At 37.9% G+C, this 20,160-nt stretch overlaps 1 protein-coding gene across 1 annotated transcript in view; it reads left to right on the forward strand.

Moving 5' to 3' along the window:
* Positions 1–8,605: 8,605 nt before the first annotated feature.
* PDE4D (phosphodiesterase 4D) overlaps positions 8,606–20,160 on the forward strand; it is a gene marked incomplete at its 5' end in the record, with an annotated part of 552,125 nt that continues 540,570 nt past the window's right edge. The window contains one exon of the mRNA XM_082497090.1: positions 8,606–8,647. Within this exon, the coding sequence (XP_082353216.1) occupies positions 8,606–8,647 (42 nt within the window). The remainder of the gene's footprint in view (positions 8,648–20,160) is intronic.

A 20,160-nucleotide genomic window follows, 5' to 3' on the forward strand; every position in this document is an offset into this window, starting at 1 on the left:
ACTTTTTCCAAAGAAAGAAACAGATAATGTAACAATAGAAATATCTTTACATTCCTCTATGTTTTATAACTTGCTACAGTAATTTTACTCCATATTTTTTTATTAAAAACCCAGCATCCTTCTGGCTAATCTTCATTGTCCAATACACAGCTGTGATTAATGACATTTCTAGTAGTGATTTCTCAGAATTGTCTGACATTAATTGCATTGTAGCAATACAGTAATATGCCTCCTCAAAGAATTTCTGAAAATAGAAGGCTACTTCTTCTTGCATAGACTGCAAAAATTTCCTGAAAAATTGTTCTCATAACCTACATTTCAATTCCTGGAGAAAGTAGATAGGAAAGTAATTCTCCAGTATTGCTTAATTTTGTTCAATAAGATCTTGTGAATTTGCATTTCAAAAAAAAAAAAAAGGGTACAGTACTTAAGAATCAAGGGCCGACAGTAAAAATATTCATGTTAGCTGATTGCTGGATTTGTGATTAATACTTGCAGAGGCATTATTGTTAAAGTGAATAATAATAAACACTCTTTCCCTTAAAAAAATTAAAGAAAAATGTCTGAAAATACAGTTTTCTGCAAGTGTGGCAAGAATTCATGTCTGTACTGAAATTAAATTTTGACATTACCGGGATCAATGTCAAAATTCCCTTTTTCTCCATTGGAGAGTTTGTTTACATATTATTAATGCTAACAAAAGAGGTTATTGTAGGAACAGGAAATTTTTTGACTGATATAACATTGAAATTTTTTTGGTACAACATTCCTGTTATTGCTTGCTCTTCATTTAGCCAAATGTGAAGAATGTGGAATGTTCACACTCATGCTAATTATACTTTTTTAAAAGCAGTGTAAAATGTATATAAACAGAAATGTTACATACATTATTTGATGTTATGACATTCCATATAATTTCCACTATTCTAAAATATAATAAAATACCTGAGATTTTGGCAGTCATTTAGTTTTCAGCGTCAGTTTCTGGATATTTGTTTTCTATAGAATGATGGAACTAATTTGCTTTAAACATTACATTGCACTTAGTATTTAAATTGCTTTCTCTCTGTTTTTAAGGAATCCATGGTTTTGAAAAATGCCTACAATATGAGGCAGGCTATATAGAAAATATGTCATATTGAATGAAAGGAGGTAAAAGCTAGTCTAGCTAGGCAAGTTTGACTGATTTCTGGGTTATGATTTACCAGATGGTTAAGGAAATAAATGGCCAGCAGTATGATAATAGGAATACCTTTGGCCTTGAATATTCAAGTATTTATTTGCACAGGTCTCTCTTGATTATAGATTTCTCATATCTCAGTAATAGCCTGTATGTACAAGCTGTTTTTTCCTACTTAATCATAATAACTAGAGAAACACAGTGTCTTGCTTAGCATAGGTGGAATGAATGAAAATTGAGCATATGTTCTGGAAGAAGATGGATCTCATTGTATTCTTATTTTGGGACCTCTTTCCTCCTCATGCTTTTGCCTTTCTTTCACATCTGTTCCAGTTGTCTAGGTCTTTCACAGCCTGTTGCTTTTGAAAATTTCATCAACATGGCTTAACAGGTTCATTGGAGTGTCTTTGCTCTTTCGTTTCAGCTTTTTTCTTTTGTATGCTCTCGTGCTGCAGAAGAACAACGTCCCTAAACAGCAACTCCAACTGAAATTAAACAAGCCAATATTAAAGTGTTCCAGAATCGGTCCTGGACACTGAATGAGTCATACACTGCAGAGGGAAGCTCAGGCCTTTTGGATTTTTATCCTAGTTGTTGTAAAGGGACTGTGCTTTGCTTGTCTCAGAGATTAAAATCTGTAAACAACATACTTTTTCAGAGCAGTGCCAGGCCTCTTACAGCAGATCAGAGAGACAGGCAGATCATTCAAGAGATCTCTAATCCTATATGATGAGGTGCTTTTTTACCTATCTTTTTATTGAAAGAATTTTGGTTACCTTATCAGCCCAGAACTGCTCAGAAATAGAGGCTAAACAATATGAGTTCTTCATCTCAATTATGCATATGGATGTTGGGTGGCAACAGGAAGTAAGCCATATCTTAAATCCTTGTTACATCTTTTATAGAAAGATTTTTGGCAGTGATTGGCAACCTAAATCACTGTTTAAAATCTTTCTGGATCATGAATGTTTCAAAATGATAAAGTGTAACATTTGTATTGTTGTCAACCAGAAAGGAGAAAAAACTTAAGCCTAGAGCTATGTTTTATTAAACACAGCTTTATTAAACACAGCATCTCTGATGCAGACACAGGTGCCTTTAGAGTCAGATTTAGTAAAACAGTAAGTAGTATCATAATCTTGCTAGCTGCTCGCAGTCTGCTCCCCAAAATCACTTCATTCTAAATACATATATTGAAATCCCTTTGCTCAGGTTTTAGATACGTACTTAATGTAAAAAAATTAAACATGTATGTGAGAGTAAGCAAGCACAATCTATAAGCATGAAGAGTGTTAACTCCTCATGGGAGACAATGTCTTCACCTTAGTTTCTGTTTGTTGAGTGCCTGGAGAGGGTGGATGGGCAGCTGTTGTGTCCAAGCATTAAACACTCCAGGTTGCTTATGGTGAAATCATAAATATTAAAGCAATTTAAGAGCTTCCTGGCTAGTTCAATGCATGCCTGTGCAAATTTTAGTGAATGTTTTTGAAAAATAAATAAAATTAAAGGAATGTAAGGCTATCTGGCAAGCAGAAAGAGTACAAGTCCATCAATTGTGCAGCAAGGATTATTTTACAGTGTTCTATAGCTCTTTTTAAAGAAAAGATATTTCTTCTGTGAAGATGCATACAAACACATAACAGTAATATCCTAGATGTTACAAGAGCTTCACTTACTTACTTTTACAGTCTTCTGATTCACCCTGGAAGCAGCCTGCCCAAATTTTTTGTTGTTTATCATTTCTCCTCTTTGACTATTTCTCTGGTATATTTTTCTAAACTTAGAATTTCCTGAATTAATGACAGTGTTTTGCTTTATGTGAATATGCTGTTTTACTCAACGGACCTCCACTCCATGCAAATATCTTGAAAGAGCAGCAAAAACATACAGCTAGAAACAGAACACAAATAGGAAGTTGTTTTTATTTATTTTGTCATCTCTTAATCTTCTCTTCAGAAAAATAAAAATGTTTTGTAATTGAGCTACCAACTCAGTAGAAGCATTTGCATTTCAACTGTCCTCTATTTTTTAAAAACTAAGCAGTATCAGTACCCTGCTTTAGCAGGGGAGTTGGACTAGATAGTCTCTAGACGTCCCTTTCAACTCTGAAAATTCCGTGATTCCGTGAAAAATCTTCAATTTGAAGTTACTAGCTTTTTTTTTCCATCTTTATTGTGTTTGACAGCTTCTATACAAATAGAAATTATTAAGGTTTAATGACTATGGTGATGCAATAAAAGTGTATATATATTGTTCTACTTGACGTCCAGTATGAACATCTTCTGTTTGCACTATTTCTTTGGCTAATATTTTGGTCATATCTGTCATGGAATAAGGAATAGGAATAAGGTTCATAGTGTTTTGAATGAAAACTTGGGAAGCTTTAAAGGTCTGAAAGTAGGGCATCTGTCTGTATGACTCATGTGCCAGTTGTAATAAACTGCACCAGTCTGGCTGCTGGAAGCACCTCTTGGCTAGTTCAGTAAGGTCTTTTCTTGTAAAGTCATGTGGTGATTCTAGGTGTTACATCCACAGAAGAATAGTGATCAGGGAATGTTCTTCAGTGTCTTTGATGAAACATACATTGGGCAAGAAGTAACCTCTTCAAACTTCACCCTACCACTTAATAGCTTTTGGTTTTCTGTTGTATTCTGTAAGAGCTCTGCTAGCCTGCTTTCTGGCTGTGGTATGGATTTGTCCATTACGAATGTTTGTGCAAACATGACCGAAAATCTTTAAGACAGAAAGTCTCTTAATATGAGAAAGAAATAATGGACCTCTGTTTAATATGCTGCTACTGTTTTCCTCAGTTAAAGCCATAAACTTGTAGCTTGGTTTCATATATAGTCCCAGATATTTTATGTCACTTCTGTGAATTTTGTCTAAATGTATTAACTACTTTCATAGAATCATAGAATAGTTTAGGTTGGAAAGGACCTTGAAGATCATCAAGTTCCAACCCCTCTGCCATAGTCAGGGACACCTCCCACTAGACCAGGTTGCTCAAGGCCATGTCCAGCCTGGCCTTGAACACCTCCAGGGATAGGGCCTCAACAACTTCTCTGGGCAACCTCTTCCAGTGCCTTACCACCCTCAAAGTGAAAAACTTCTGCCTAATGTTTAATCTGAACCTGCCCTCTTCTAGTTTAAAGCCATTCCCCCTTGTCTTATCGCTACATGCCCTAATAAAAAGTCCTTCCTCAGCTCTCCTGTAGGCTCCCTTTAGGTACTGGAAGGCCACAATAAGATCTCCCCGGAGCCTTCTCTCTCCAGGCTGAACAGCCGCAACTCTTTCAGCCTCTCCTCATAGGAGATGTGCTCCAGCCCTCGGATCATCCTCGTGGCCCTCCTCTGGACACGCTCCAGCAGGTCCATGTCCTTCTTATGTTGGGGACTCCAGAGCTGGATGCAGTACTCCAGGTGGGGTCTCACAAGAATGGAGTAGAGGGGGAGAATCACCTCCTTTGATCTGCTGGCCACACTTCTTCTGATGCAGCCTGGGATACGGTTGGCCCTCTGGGCTGCAATTGCACACTGCTGGCTCATGTTGAGCTTCTCATCAATCAGCTCACCCAGGTCCTTCTCCTCAGGGCTGTTCTCCAGCCATTCCCTGCCGAGCCTGTATTTGTGCTTGGGATTGCCCCGACCCAGATGTAGGACCTTGCACTTGGCCTTGTTGAACTGCATGAGGTGGGCCCAAGCCCACACCTCCAGCCTGTCCAGGTCCCTCTGGATGGCATCCCTCCCCTCCAGCATGTCTACCTCGCCAAAAAGCTTTGTATCATCAGCAAACTTGCTGAGGGTGCACACGACCTCACTGTCCATGTTGCTGGCAAAGATGTTGAACAGTACAGGTCCCAGTACTGACCCCTGAGGAACGCCACTCGTCCCAGCTCTCCACTTGGACATCGAGCCGTTGACCGCAACTCTTTGAGTGCGACCATCCAGCCAGTTCTTCATCCACTGAGTGGTCTGTTTGTCGAATCCATGCCTCTTCAATTTAGATACCAGGATATCGTGTGGGACAGTGTCAAACGCTTTGCACAAATCCAAGTAGATGACATCAGTTGGTCTTCCCTTGTCCACTGCCGCTGTAACCCCTTTGTAGAAGGCCTCCAGATTTGTCAGACATGACTTCCCCTTGGTGAAGCCATGCTGGCTGTCACCAATCACCTCCTTGTTTTCTATGTGACTTAGCAGAGTTTCCAGGAGGATCTGCTCCATGATCTTGCCAGGCACAGAGGTGAGACTGACTGGCCTGTAGTTCCCTGGGTCTTCGTTGTTTCCCTTTTTGAAAATAGGTGTTATGTTTCCCCTTTTCCTGTCAGCAGGAACCTTGCCAGACCGCCACTACTTCTCAAATATGATGGCTAGTGGCTTAGCAACCTCATCTGCTAGCTCCCTCAGAACCTGCGGATGTATCTCATCAAGTCCCATGGACTTGTGCACCTTCAGATTCCTCAGGTGGTCTCCTACGATATTCCCCTACAGTGGGCGGTTCTCCATTTTCCCAATCCTAGTCTTTGCATTCTGCATCATGGGCAGTGCAGCTGTGGTCCTTGCCATTGAAGACTGAGGCAAAAAAGTCATTGAGTACCTCATTACCATTAGCTAAGAATATTTTTCTCTTGTGTGTATTTTGAACATCCTGGAATGGATTAAGCAATGATTTATTTACTTTTGTGTTCATTTCATCCTGTAGCTATTCTAAATAGAAACAGTAATGTGAAGATCCTCTTCCATGGATACTGATTTCCATGTAGGGGTTACAAGTAGAAGACTTGTCACTGAAAATTCATTTTTCTTTCTACAAAACTTAGATAGATATGGCTTTTATGTATGCCTTTATATATTCATACGTTAGATATAGTATATGAATAGTATATGAATAATTTATAAGAAGATAGTTTTCTAGGAATGCAAATTCTCTTAAGGAAAGCCTATAATGATATCCCACAAATTGATTAAGATCTTGTGGTTTTTTTTCAGTGCAGTCTCCACTACTGACCTCCCATGCGCTCCCAAATCTACTGATGTGATTCTTAGGTTTCTCACATAAAGACTATCACCTATGCACAGAAAAAATACACATACTGCTTTTGCTTCTTTCAGTGGATCCCAGGGAATGCTGGAATAAAATCTTTCTCTTCCCAGGTGCTCTCTTAGATGTTGTCAGTCCCAGGTCCAGTTCCCACAGCATGGACGTGATGGATTTCTGTCCGGGACCTTCACAACTGGTGTACCCTCAGTTGGCAAACCTCCACTGGTAGCCAGGATAGGTGTTGCTGGCAATGGAGAAAATTAAGCCATGGCTCCTGGGAGCCAGGATTCCTCCCCCTCCTCACTCTCTGCCTCCATTGAGCATGGGCTGATGGTAGTGCCCCTGAGACTCAGAGAGGCAGGCACCACGTACACTTCTGGCAGCCAGGCCACACTGTCATTCCAGGTGGAAGGGTGACACCATTCCAAACCATCAGTCTCTGAGTTAATAAACTCCAGTCCACTCAAACCAATTTCCTCTTCCACCAGTCTCTTGTGGTCTCTGATGTTTCTGATGACTGCTTCATCTCGCAAGTCCAGTGGACTGGTTTGTGTGGCCCCCATTATGAATGTAATCCATAACAGCTGACCCATAATGTCAGTTACAATGTGAGGATATACATATGCCGGACAGCACTACCCTCAAGAACAGCCAGACTAGGCCCAACTATATACCTGTGGGCACAGGCTCTGGCCAGTGATACAAAATCAATGTCAGAATTTGTTTCATCTTTGTAAGTAACTATTGAGTGGTCGATGAAGCCAACTGGTAGGGAGGAAGCAACTATAACTCTGTCACACTGGAGCAGAGGTTAATGTGGTTAACCTGAAGGGCTTCCAGCAGGACCACAAGGAGGTGTAGCCTCTGCAGCTCTCACTGCAAGTTAGATCCTCTATTTCATTATTGCAAAACTACCAACAAGAATATTTGTATATATCATAATTAAATATGGAAAAAATAGTTTTTTCCTCAACAGTTGGCTTTGTTTCTCTGTTACTGGATGTTGCTTCTAAATATTTAAATACATAAATAATCAACACATTTATTATTTATCTGAAGGAAGTGGCAGAGTTTTAGAAAACAAATCAAAAGTTCAAGTAGTGTGCAGGAGACTTCCTTATGCACTGAGATGAGTAGATTTCTTAGGAAGGAAAACTAGACTTTCAGATCTGTCACAGGTCATGATGTTCCCCTGTGGGGGGAGGAAACTACACTTGTATGTATGTATATCTGTGTGAATAGTATCTAATAGGCTCTTAGTATCGTACTGACATTTCAGTGTTCATTTTCTGTTTTGGCAGAGCTGGGCTTCAGAGATTCTCAAAAACCTAGTAATTTTAAAACAGTACGTTACCCAAACACAACTATGCTAGTGTGGATGATGCCTAACCTGGGAAAATATTTCTTGTACTCATACAAGTTGTATCAGTGGTGTGCCTGACTATGAGGGAAATAAGCTATACCTGTAATTTTGCTGGTATGATTGATTCTATATTAGGAGATTTTCCTAGAACAGCTCTGTTGGTCAGAAATTGTACTGTGCCTCATCTTTGACTGACAGGGATATGGAAAAAAATGGGTGCAGAGAGGTACCTTGCCCAAATGAGAATATAAATCTTTCATCTGTCTGATCCTGGAGCGTATGAATTTCCCTTTAACTCTACTCTTCCATGATTACTGCTATGCACTTACCTAGAGGCTGATGAATGCAGCTTTTCAAAGCTGCCACGCTGTGCCATCATCAGTTGCTAGGGCTTTTGCTTAGTTATTATTATAATACGAAGACCAATTTGTCAAACTCTGACAACTATATGAAAGTACCCAACCAATGGTTTAAGCATCCTTAGGCACCTGGATTTGAAAATTACGCTAGCTGACCTTCTTCCCCTAAATTTAGCATATGTCTGCTAGTCTGAATAGTATATAAGTTAACAGATCCCCTCAGACTGAAAAACTGGCTAAAAATGCCCAATAAGGCTTATTTCATTATTACAAACAATACCGCTGATATCTAGTTAAATAGCTGTGGCAAAAAGCCGTGCCTCAGAAGTCTATAACCTCCTGTAGTTGTTTGGGTTGGCATGCATTTTTTATTGACTGGAAAACATGCACTGTTCATGGATATGCTTGTTGTATGGTTCAGGGTAACTGTATGTGTTGTATGATTTAGTGATACATGAAACATCTGCTTTACTGGATCTTAGAATGTCTGCAACTTTTATACACTGAAGCAGTGGCTTATGCCTGGATGTTGTACAACTTGCAAAGACCTTGATGCTAACAAGACAAATTAATTTCCTTTCAGTATAACAGCTGGATGGTCAAGGGATAAAACCTCTCCTTTGAAACTTGCAGAACACTTCTGATTTAATCATAGAGACACCATGAACAAGAATACCTGTACTCTACATGGGAGGAGCAAAAGTGTGAGTAGGTTTTCTTTTCCTTGCTTTGATTTCTATTATCAGTATTCTTCCATACTACTTTAGTGCTGTGTTACCTTTTCAAATACCACTTTCTGAGTAGGACAGCAACTGTGATAAAATCTTTGTTTTACCCTATTGTATCAGTAGCCTAAATATATATGTATGTGTGACTTGCACACACAGAGATAAGATTATCAAATAACAGTATGTTTTGAGAGATTTTTTTAACCGAGAAATTAATTTTTCAGAGTGTATTTTACACAGTTATTAGAAATGAGTTTTTTCCTTGAACATTCATTGAAATGTAAGCTTACATATTATCTATGATGTAGTCAGTCATAAATGCATGCCCCTGCACTGATGTTGGTATTAGGGACTGCACTCGATTCGATAATAAATTGTTGAAATGTTGACTCTGTAATGTTCCAGGAGCCCAATTAGGCAAGATGCTAATAATGTATACATAGATTTAGATGAGTCTCAATTTTGTTTGTTTTCTGGTCTTTGTGGTCTTTTTGTTTTCTATGTATACACCTCTCCCAGTATCCAAAAGTACTACTGAAATAGTAGTTTGGATGCTGCTGTAGCCTCTCCTGTCTTCCAGATGCTCATGGAATAACATTAATGTGTGGTATTATATACCAATGACTCTGCCTTACAGGCACAGGCAAGAACTGAATGTTCCTTTCTAATGTGCTACTGCTATGTTTAAGCTGTTGAATATGCCCCATCTCCAAATAGACAAGGAAACTTTATTTAAGTGCTTTGATAAGTGGTAATTGGAGAGAAAAGTTCTAGTGTGCATCTACATGAACACTGCATCTACAAGGATAGAGGATATAATTGTATTTCCTTGTTTTCTGAGGAGCTCCCAGCATTTATGTAGAGTTCACCTGAGAAATATTCCAAACAAGTCTGGATCCAGAATTTTTATTTTCTCACAAGTATCTTTCACCTTGCGCTGTAACTACATTGGGACTGCTGTCTCTGCTTTGTTGCCGCTAATGCCTTGGTGTGTCTGCTTCCTTCTCCCCTTTGCTGCCTCAGTTTACTAGTCCAGTGAGGTTGGTTGTTCGACCAAGAGGAAGAGCTCAGTTGATTTTATCTAGAATTGCTCAAGTTCCTGCCTGTTCTGCCAGGTGTGGGAAGGAAGTGCAGATATCTCAGACCAGCCCTTGTGTGAACTTCCTGAATCTGGCAGGTTGTATCTGCTTGAGCTCCTGGCTATTAGGAGCAGTTGCTTTTCTGGACTTATTCTTAAGAATTTCTTAAAAAAAAAATTTTCCCTATGTATACTTTTTTTTTTTCTTTCCTGTAAGTTTACTGTACATGCTGTCAGCATATGTATGTATAGCCACAGGGGGAAAGCGACAGAGGTATGCTAAATTCATCATGGTACCAAGGTTTGATATGTGCATCAAATAAACAGCCTGATATGTCTTAATAAACTGAAAACAGGTATCTAGAGCACTTAACAAAGCTTCTCTGTCACTGTTGTCTAACCTGCTGAGGAATTATGTGAAGTATGAGGCTGCCCATAAAATTTTTAAAATACCATAAAGCATAAGATTTTAATGTTAGCTGATCTAATAAGATTTGTTCAAATTTGGGGGAAAGACCAGTTTAAGTTAACGGAATGATTTTTATCAATTATATTAATCTTTATTAATTCAAATAATCTTCATATTTTAGTACAAATGCCCTAGTATATATTTTGTGAAATTAAGTTCTAAAAGATCAATAAACATAATGAACATTTCAGGCCCTGAAAGAGAATTTTTTAACCTACATATTCAACTTCATTATTTTTAGTATTAAATCCTAGGACAACTTGCTGTGTGAACTTAACCATAACCACCTGTGGCTATTTTCCTTTAAACTGGGTATATAAAATGTTTCCTACTGTTTGTATGTTGTTTTTAAATTGCAAAATATGTAATCCCTAAGAAATTATTTTAGGCCATGTGGTAGCATGCTGTTTAAACAATTCTTTGACTACTGCTCATAGGGGGATAGTAACACTATTTGAACAAAAGTGTCTTTGGAAAAGTGTCTCATTACAATTGTTGACTACAGCCAAAGAATTCCTATCAGATGATGGTGACATCAAATCTTGTACCTTCCTACATGTATGTCAATTTGAATTTGCATTGTCAAAGTTATCCATGGTCTGCCAGAACAGTGATTTCATCAAAAGAACACATAATGAATAAGTAAAAATGTCATCGATGAACTGAATAATCTTAAAAAGAAAAATGGAATACAGCTTTTATTTTTATTTCATGGGATGTTGTCTCATAGCTTTCAAAGACGGGTTTATGTTTCTAGGAAGCATGGTAATCAAAGTCTTGGTTCAGTAGTTTCAGATGTCACTGAACATAATTTATCTAATATGGAAGATGAACCTGCAGATTTGTGTGAACATTTTGGGTTTTTTCACCAAATGTAGAACTAACTGTGCATCATGAGCCAGCTGAAGCTTTGTTTAACACTGTAGAATAATACAAACTGCAGATAGAAAAGACGTTATTAACATTCCCATTTTTTTGTGACAATACGTCTAATACCGTTTTTAAAAAGAGCATTTGCAAGTGATCTTGTCATTAACAATATGTTGTTAATATTTATTTTTAAACATCCTCTAATATATTTTTATTCCATTGCTTGTACTTCATGTCTTCGGACAGCACAGTCTTCCACCCTCTTCCTGGCTGGTTTGTACAACATTGCTATTCATTCTTCTTTTGGTAGCCTATGGAGTTGCATTTAACTTGTTTTGTAATAAGGGTTTGTATTGTAGTCATCTCTTTCTTTCACTCTTACTCACAGCATTCAGTGAGGATGTCTGTGTTTATGTCCTTTCACTCTGTGCATACTATTTATCTAGTCCCTCTTAGTCAGTTTCCTTAGGTAGCTTTTTGTTTCTTTAAATGGTTTCCCAATAAATAAATTCCTCCTTTCCTGAAATGTCTATTTTTCTGGTGTCTTGAACTGCTTGGAATATTCTAGGTGTTTTATTGCTTTAACTTCCATGACTTACCATCTGGTACTTCTGAAAATACAGCTAAATGTTGGTCTTTCCCTCACTCCATCTGCCTAATTTGGTTCTCTCCCCCACCCCTCACAAAGTTGCTTCTAGTATAGAATAGGGGTTTTAGTTAGTACTGATCAGCTATGGGAAGAATCTTTTTGGAATACTTTTGTAATAAAACACTGAACTTCATAATTTGTGTTTTAGGAGGACTTCATATTATTTTCATAACTGGATGAACCAGCCAATGTATTTCTACAGGCAGCTTTACAAATTTCAACATAGTTTGTTCATTATCAAAATGCATGATGAAATACATTATGAATTGGTATTTTTAAAATCAAACCATCGCTTAATACACCATCAATAGTAAATAACTTTCCAGTAGAGTATTATAATAACTAGATTTCTATGGGAGTATACTGGAGGCATATTTGGTCAGCTAAAGGAAGTAAGAGTCTACTTTCAGGTGATGAGAGTGCTAGTATATGTGGAGGAAAGAATGAAGTCTGAATGTTACACTATGTGGGTGTTCATCTTGGAACATTGTGTCAGAAGTGAGTCAACTCTTGTGAAATCAGAAAGTAGCTATATTGCAAAAAAATGAACCAAGAGGATATGTTTAGCAACTGGGCCTGCTTAAACTGTGGAATTTCAACAGCTTCAACCACAACAAAAAAAAGGAGCAGGGGGCAGAAAACAAAATTAGAGCATTTATGCTGTTGTAAAGAACAAAGGCTGCTGAGTCCTTCAACAGTATTTGGTCAGCCTTTTAACTTAAAAATATCTGTAAAAGCCTAGAAGTGTGAGGCTGTTTTGAATTCATTAAGGTATTATATATAAAAGCTGTATTTTCAAGAACTGTAACTTCTGGATAAACTACAGATCACAAGCAGGAGACAAAATGGCTGCCTCATTCTATGATTAAAACTTTAAAAGTAAAGTTGTGACTACTGATGGGATCAAAAGATGCTAGACCTCAAAAGGGAATGCTTAGAGAGATTGCAGCAAAGCTTCTGAGAGCTTAGCTGCATGCAGAAGTTGCAGGGGGTGGGAGGGAGGAGGTGGGGCAGAACTCATACGAATGCGAAGCAGGCACGGAGCACCCATAGAGATGAAGCGCAAAGGAAGGCGGAGAGCTATTTGCAAACAGCTGACTCACTGAGATGTTTTCATCCAAAGTACTTAAGGCTAGATTGTCATAACCTTTGCTTATGATGTGGGGGAGTGATGAGGAAGTTAAAGACTTCCTTTATTCCTATGCTCATTTCTGCTTAGATTATGACTCACGGAGATGACAAGAGCCGGGGGCTTTTTGTCCGCAGCTCCTCCTGTAAGCAAATGGTCAGGGAGGGGGAATGCCATCCCGTCTATCCCAGCTAAATCTAGTACACTCCTCTGCTCACCAAATAGAATAGCTTTTCAGCAGTAGGGTAAGATACTCTACACCAAAGAGTAGAGTGATGTAGTTCTCCACAGAGAGTGTGAAGGAATCGAAAATGAGTTCAGTACCAGGTCCTTTTCTGTCACAGTGCAGTTCTGTCAAACAGCAATCTTTGCTTTAGGTCAATAGTTCTAAGTAACCAATTTGTCAACAGAAATGGGAGAAGCTTGCAGTGTTCAGAAGCATTTTTCACAATAAATTTGCATTACTTCCAAATAAATTGATTTTTCTCTCATTGCCAATGGTTAGGTCCATTTGTTAGCTGATAGAAGGATACTTAGAGGGACATAGCTTGGACTAACTATTCTTTATTAATGGGAAGCAATTACATTAGGTATTCTTTGCCTTCTTCCACCCCCACTATCTATAATACAGCCTTTGAAAGGAAAAAAGTGATAGAAAAGGCAAAGGTGGGACATTGCTAGAGGGCAAATTGAAGCCCATTCAGTGGTGCTGCTTTTCCCTTCATGTCAGTTATTGTGGTTGCCTGGCAGAATAGACATTTTAAGCAGCAAGTTACCTTAAGCAAAGCAGCAGCTGATGCACAAGAAATGCCTGAAGAGAAAGTAATGCTTGGAGCAACTTTAACTCTTTCTGCATGTTTTCTAATGTTTCTTCTAGAGGGGTTAGTAATTTATGTCTGTGTTGACAGTCCAGGCTGACAAAGAATGGCTGGATTTGACCCCTAATAAATTAATCCTTTTAATAGTCAATTACTAATGATTAAATTGTTTTGGATTAATTTACTGTATTCACGTATGCACATTTGACAATCCCCTTTTAATTGTGGGATTATCTTTTGGAGTGAGAGAAAAGGTTCGATAGCAGGAAGATACTAGTGTATTCCTGACAAAGCAATTGCAAATGTGTTTCTTTCCTCCCACTCATTCTGGATGTCTTCCTCTCTGTCTTCCACCCTCTCCAGTCTTTTGTAGATGTTCTGCCTAATGTTTCCAGCTGTCCTATTCTGATCAGATCTCAAAATCTGTTCTCCATGCTTTTCTTCCTTCTGCCTCTGATATTTCTGACATTAATGCATATGCTTTTGTCATCATTCTCTCTTTTTTTTGTGACTCATCTCCTGGTTCAGCTCCTGTCTACCTTCTTAGCTAAGCCTTTTTGAAGTAAGTCTTTTCTCCTTGTCTCAGACTTGGGCAGTACTTAGAAGTTTGTGACTTACAACTGCACCAGTTTGGAACATGAGAATACCCCCACCTATATGCTAACAGACGTAACAGGTCTAACCTGTAACTCAAATGTCATACACAATTATGCAGATGACAGCCCACTAGATGGACTAGCAAACACTTGAAATGTAGCTGAGTCTTTACTTTTTGGAGTTCTTGCGCATTAGTGTCACTGGCATCTTCTGTCTGAGTTCTTCCTATCTCCAAGGATAATTGTCTACGTGTGAAGCTGTATCTTCCTGGCAATACAGATTACTTTTACACTTCTGAATCTTTCCACCCAGTTGTGGAATTCAAGCCATTTTGGAAAGGCACAGTTCAGGCACTTTTTCATGGGGAGGTCTGGGAAGTCTCAGCCATTTGTATCAGAATTACACCTACTTCTGTGTTTTACTGCTTACTAATTGCCCCAAACAAGTTCTTGTTCTCTGAAACCAGCTCCAGCCTCTTGGTTTTTTGCTGGACGAGGGAAACTGCTCTCACCTTTGTAATAAGGTGAAAAACATATTAAATGAACCTATAAAGATCAGGACCTTACACACTGCACTTAACACTGAAGAAGGCTAGTGGTCAGTGTAGTAAACGGAAAGCATGAAGTTGGTGGATAATCTAATTAAAGCATATTAGTATTAGAGAATCAAACAACATGGTCTCCCCCGCTTTTCTTTCCCACCTATTTATTAATGTATATTTCTAATCCACGATGGAGGTTCTCCACACTATTCTCTGTTCTTTAAATATGAAGGTGGGCTTTCAGGCTCTTGATTTTGTGATCGCTGCATCTTTTGAGTCACTCTTTCAGACCAAATTTTGAAATGGTGCCTAGGAGAAGGCTGTCTGATGCTGATAGATTGAGGGGCACTTAAGGGGAATGAGCATGTAACTGATGCACACTATATATGGAGGGATATGCAATATTGTGTAATTACTTTCCTAAAGTACATTCCTTTCCTAGTTATCTTCCACTTATTTTAAATTGCAGGTTGGTCAATATCCCTGTGTCTGTCAGAGTACCTGCAATGGCTAGAACAACTGGTTCTCTGGCACAATGAGGTTCTTGGCCTACTTGCAATACAAATATTCAGTAGTTTTAATTGAAACATACAAATGCCAAGCATTTGGAAGTACAATAGATGTAACAGCTAAGAGTACTGAGGAGTGGTAAGAAGCAGTTACGTGGAATGTTTGTAGGGGAACAAATAGTATAGTCAGTAGCAGAAAAATTTGCTAGATATTTTTTTTGTGGAAAATGGAGGTGGTTTCATGCAAGTTGTTATGGAAAAACATAGGTAATTCCCTGGCAAGGATTACTTGACAAGAGCAGTAAATTTCAGAATTAAGACTGCCCCTGAACTCTTAGATTGCTCTCCTGTTATTCAAGTTTTACAATTTATATTGTGTTCCTTTAGCTGTGGCTTCAGGAACAGCTGTGATTGTATGTGCAATATACATATGCTACACACTTTTTTTCCTTGTGACGCATGCAATATATATCATCTTCTACCTGTGTATACATACATGTCTGCGCACATAAATAAACAGCCTAGAAATGCAGAAAGTATGTGCTACAAATGTATATCAGGAAGCCCTTAATTAAAAAACCCCCAATGATCAGCTTTCCTTAAATGAATATGTATTCAGAAAAATTTCAAATATAGGCCTTAAAGCAGCTAATAGCAAACTTGCTTTTCTACAGAATATTAGGTTTCTCTAACCTACTGCTCTGCAGAGTAACTTGAGTTTGGTTACCTTATATAGCAACTCAGATGGAACATTGCAAACTCTCCTCCTGCCAGCCTACGAACTGGGAAGCTGCATGATCTGTAGCCCCTGAGCAAATGCTTCTGGTGACTTGAGGTTGGGAAACCTAGTGATACCCATGAAAGTGCTGGTTAAATCTTTAGGTTCTTGCCCATTTTCTTCAGCACTGCAGGATCTGGGAAAGTATGGTTTGTCCATTTCTTTTCTTCCTCTTGCTCTCTCCTTTTTAACTTTGGAACAAAAATCCAGCTTCAGAAAAGGAAGAAAATGTCCAAGTTCTTGGGAAGTCCTGCTTTTCATCAAATTCCTTTAATGATTATATTAAACAAACTGGTTTCTTGAATCTTTTTATCTTATCTGTATTGAATTAATACTATTTTACTCAGTCACAATTCTGTAGACTTAAATCAATCTAGCTGTGGATTTTAAAGCACTTGACAATATTCATTCTCTTATTTTTGTTCTCAGTAAAAAAAGGTCTTCTTCAGGTTTTAAGGAATGTGTCTTTTGATAGATCTTCAATACAGCTTGAGAACACAGTTAACAGAAAGAGACAAGCACCACTATCTTTAGCCAAGCCTGTGCAGAAAAAGACCCTATAAAATGCTGGTCTCTTAGTTCAGAGCTGGGGCTGGGTTCATGTAAATGTTTTGATTTTCAAAGTGGATCTAGGAGACAAACCTGTTTCCGAGATTTTGGATGAAACCGTTGGGTTGGTTGCAGCTGGTGAGGTGGAGATAGATCTTGCATATGATTCCCAAAAGACCAAATGAGACCCTATGAAGTGTTTGTTCCATGTCCCTGTACAGAGAGAGCTCAAAGGGAACAAAATTGTACAGTTTGTCTTTTTATGCTGTATTTTTTCACATTTTATTTTCTCACATGTAAATATGTAGAATAACTAGATTTTTCCAGTTCTTCCCTTTTCTATCTTCATAGAACGAATTAAAATTGTCCCAGCCCACCACACTTTCAGTAACTTGTAACAAAAATAACTTATTATTTTGATGCCTCCAAAAGACAGTTTGTGAGTTACTAGCCTCTGCCTTGTCAGTCCTGAGGTGGAAGAATAAAGGAGGTTCAAAGGTTCAAACTTGCTCTAGGGTTAGCACTTCTATCTCAAATCCTGCATTCTAGACAACTATTGGTTTTTCAGATCTATCTGCTTTACTTATTGTTCTGTACTCTGCTTCTGTATCATTTCCGTGCCCCCCCCCCCCCCCCCCTTTTAAAAAAAAAAATAATTTCAGGATACTCTACCAACTTCACCAACAATTGACCAACAGGGTTAATTACTAATGACTTCCCCTTTTCTTTTTCAGAATAGAAAGTAATGGAAGTCTTTAAATTTGACGGAATTTCACTATGATATGTAGCCATCCTGAATACCAGGCTTTCTTTGGTATGACTTTCGAGCTTTGCAGTTGCTCCAGCTGTTGGGTTGCACCTATACTTTGCAGGCTTGCTTATTGTTATTTCATGGTCATACCTGTGAATTTGATGGTTTAGAACATTATTTGGGTCTCTCATGGGATGTTAGACCAGTCATCTTCCTTTCCTATATAAGATACAGAAAGGTAATGAAAGTGATTATGCAATGTCCAAAATAATGAATCTGTCACAATGTGTAAACTGAGCCAATTTGTGTTAGCTGTCTTACCAGATCATATAACATCATCCTAGTTGGGACATTTTGCTGAAAAATGTAATAATAGTAATTAAAAAAATTAAAAAAAAATAATGAGGGCTCACCTGAAAAAGCCCTAATATCAGCAATATCAAAGTGACACTTAGCTAATTTGCATGCTTTTAAATAAATACAAACTACAACTGATTGCAACATGATTTTAAAAAATGAACTAACACTCAATATTTTTGGCTAAGGGGTTGAGAAAACCACCAATTTTGGTATGAGATGGGAGATGTTTTTTTCAACATATATGCTGTGTTTCTTCTGATAAATTTTGAATTAACAAGTCTTGAGAAAACTGACCTCAAAACATAAGTGAACAGTTAAAAATACATAGAGGCAATACTGCCCAATTTCTTTGTTAGGTAAATAAATTATTGAGTTTGTATTTGAGGTTTCTTTTATGAAGTTTGAAACTTAGACAAAGGCTATCACAGTCTTTTCTATGTTCTTTTCACTGCATGTGCTTCATATATAATGTTACTTAATAGCCAACTTCCATCTCTTTCTGGGGCAGAACATTGCATATCATTTATTTCCCAGCAGAGATCTATATCTATATTACATGATACATGCTGAGACCTAGATATTGCTTAGTAACAATAGTCTCTGAATGGCAGCGTAAGAGCAAATGAACTAGGGTGGGAGAGGAAGGCTTTATACATGGACAGTGAGGAAAATTTTTTATCAAATTGTTGTGTATCCACAAGCACCTACTTCTGGCCTCTTGCTTGGCTGCTTTGCTTCAGGAAATAAAATGCTAGAAGTTTTCTTGGTACCTTTAAAATCTTCCTGCTAGAAACATTTTTCAGCTGTTAATCTCTTCATAAGAAACCAGCTCAACAGCACAAGCTAGACAGTAAAGGCTCAAGTTTCAAGGGTTTTGCTATGCAGTTTTCAAAATAAAGCAATCATCTCAATCCAAATACTCTGATTTAATGATCCTCTCTTGATAGTGAAATTAGGATCTCTGTGTTCATCTCTACAAATGGCAGCTCCTCTGTCCCTGGAAGGGGTTGTTTTAGGAAAGAAAGAAGAGAAACTACATTGGAAAGTGAGTTGAGATAAAGAACTGAATAATAATGTTTTGTAGAGAATGTGTGGTTTTCTAAAAAGATCTGAGTGAGGGGTTTGGAGCTGGCCATCACAAAACCAGCATGATGTTATGGCTCTACTTGGACCTTTCTCCAGGTCTCTTTTGCAGGCTGTTCTATGATCTCACTCTGCATACTATCTAGCAATTCATTCCATTTGCATACAGAATCAATTTAAAACACCAGACACCACCAACTGGAGTTTGGAGACAGCTACAGTTTTCTTCTAGCATCTATGCTGTACCACTTTTCTTCCATGCTCTGAACATTTGCCTATTTTTTTTCAAACTACATTCTCCTCAGGGCAAGACGTGATACTTTTAATACTTTAAATTCTATGCTACAAGGCTGAAAATTACTTTTATATTAAATGAGTACCCACACTTTGATGAGGGTCAGCAGGCTTTTCATGAAGGAGAGGTACTGCTCTTTGCCATAAACTATTGAGTTTTAAGCGTTGTAAAACTACTATCTGATTTAAACTTTTATTAATCCTGGGTTTTTTTCCTCTCTTACATCATCAAATGGTACTGCATCTTACCCACCTTTAACCAGAACTAAATTGGTATAAAGGAGAGACAGCAATGATACCTGTTACTTATCCATTTAATTACTCTTATAGTTCTTTTCCATCCTGTGCCTTTTGGGATCACCTGAGACTGAAAAATCTCAGGTCATAAAATTATATAAAAATAACTGTCTTGAATTTCTTTTTCATGTTTTCTCTTGATAAAATCAAAAGTTACTATGTTACTACCTAGACTGCAAGATTTTTAAAAATAACTACTATCCAGATTGCTAGGTAATAGAAACGTATAGAAAATCATTGGAACACTTTCACAACTTTTGAACATGGTTATAACAGCTGTTGTAAATACTTCTATTGAAAGTGCTTCTTCAGTTTTTCCAAACTGTCCTCTGGTGTCATTGGTTGTGCAGCACCTTGTGTAGTGATGCAATCTCAGCTGACCATTTACGATTTATATTTCCTTAATCAGGCACTGGATCAGAAGCCTGATCAGAACTGTTGCTATTTTACAAGCATATGCTATTTTCATGATTGCTTCTTACTTTTCATCTGCACTTTCGTACAAAGATTTAGGTAAAGTAGTTAAAATCACAGACAACAGATGTGATCTAGTAAACTATAAGTCAGCACTTTCAGATTCCTCTGTGGATGAACAGAAATTGAAACAACTATGTTTCTGTAATTTATTTCCATTACTTTGTGTACCAAGTTTAGTTAATCACTGTAGACTTGCACCTTTTGAATAGCTAATAACATGAGAATTCTCAACAGTTACCT

The sequence above is a fragment of the Vanellus vanellus genome (genome assembly GCF_965231255.1).
Source record: "Vanellus vanellus genome assembly, chromosome: Z".
Classification (NCBI taxonomy): domain Eukaryota; kingdom Metazoa; phylum Chordata; class Aves; order Charadriiformes; family Charadriidae; genus Vanellus; species Vanellus vanellus.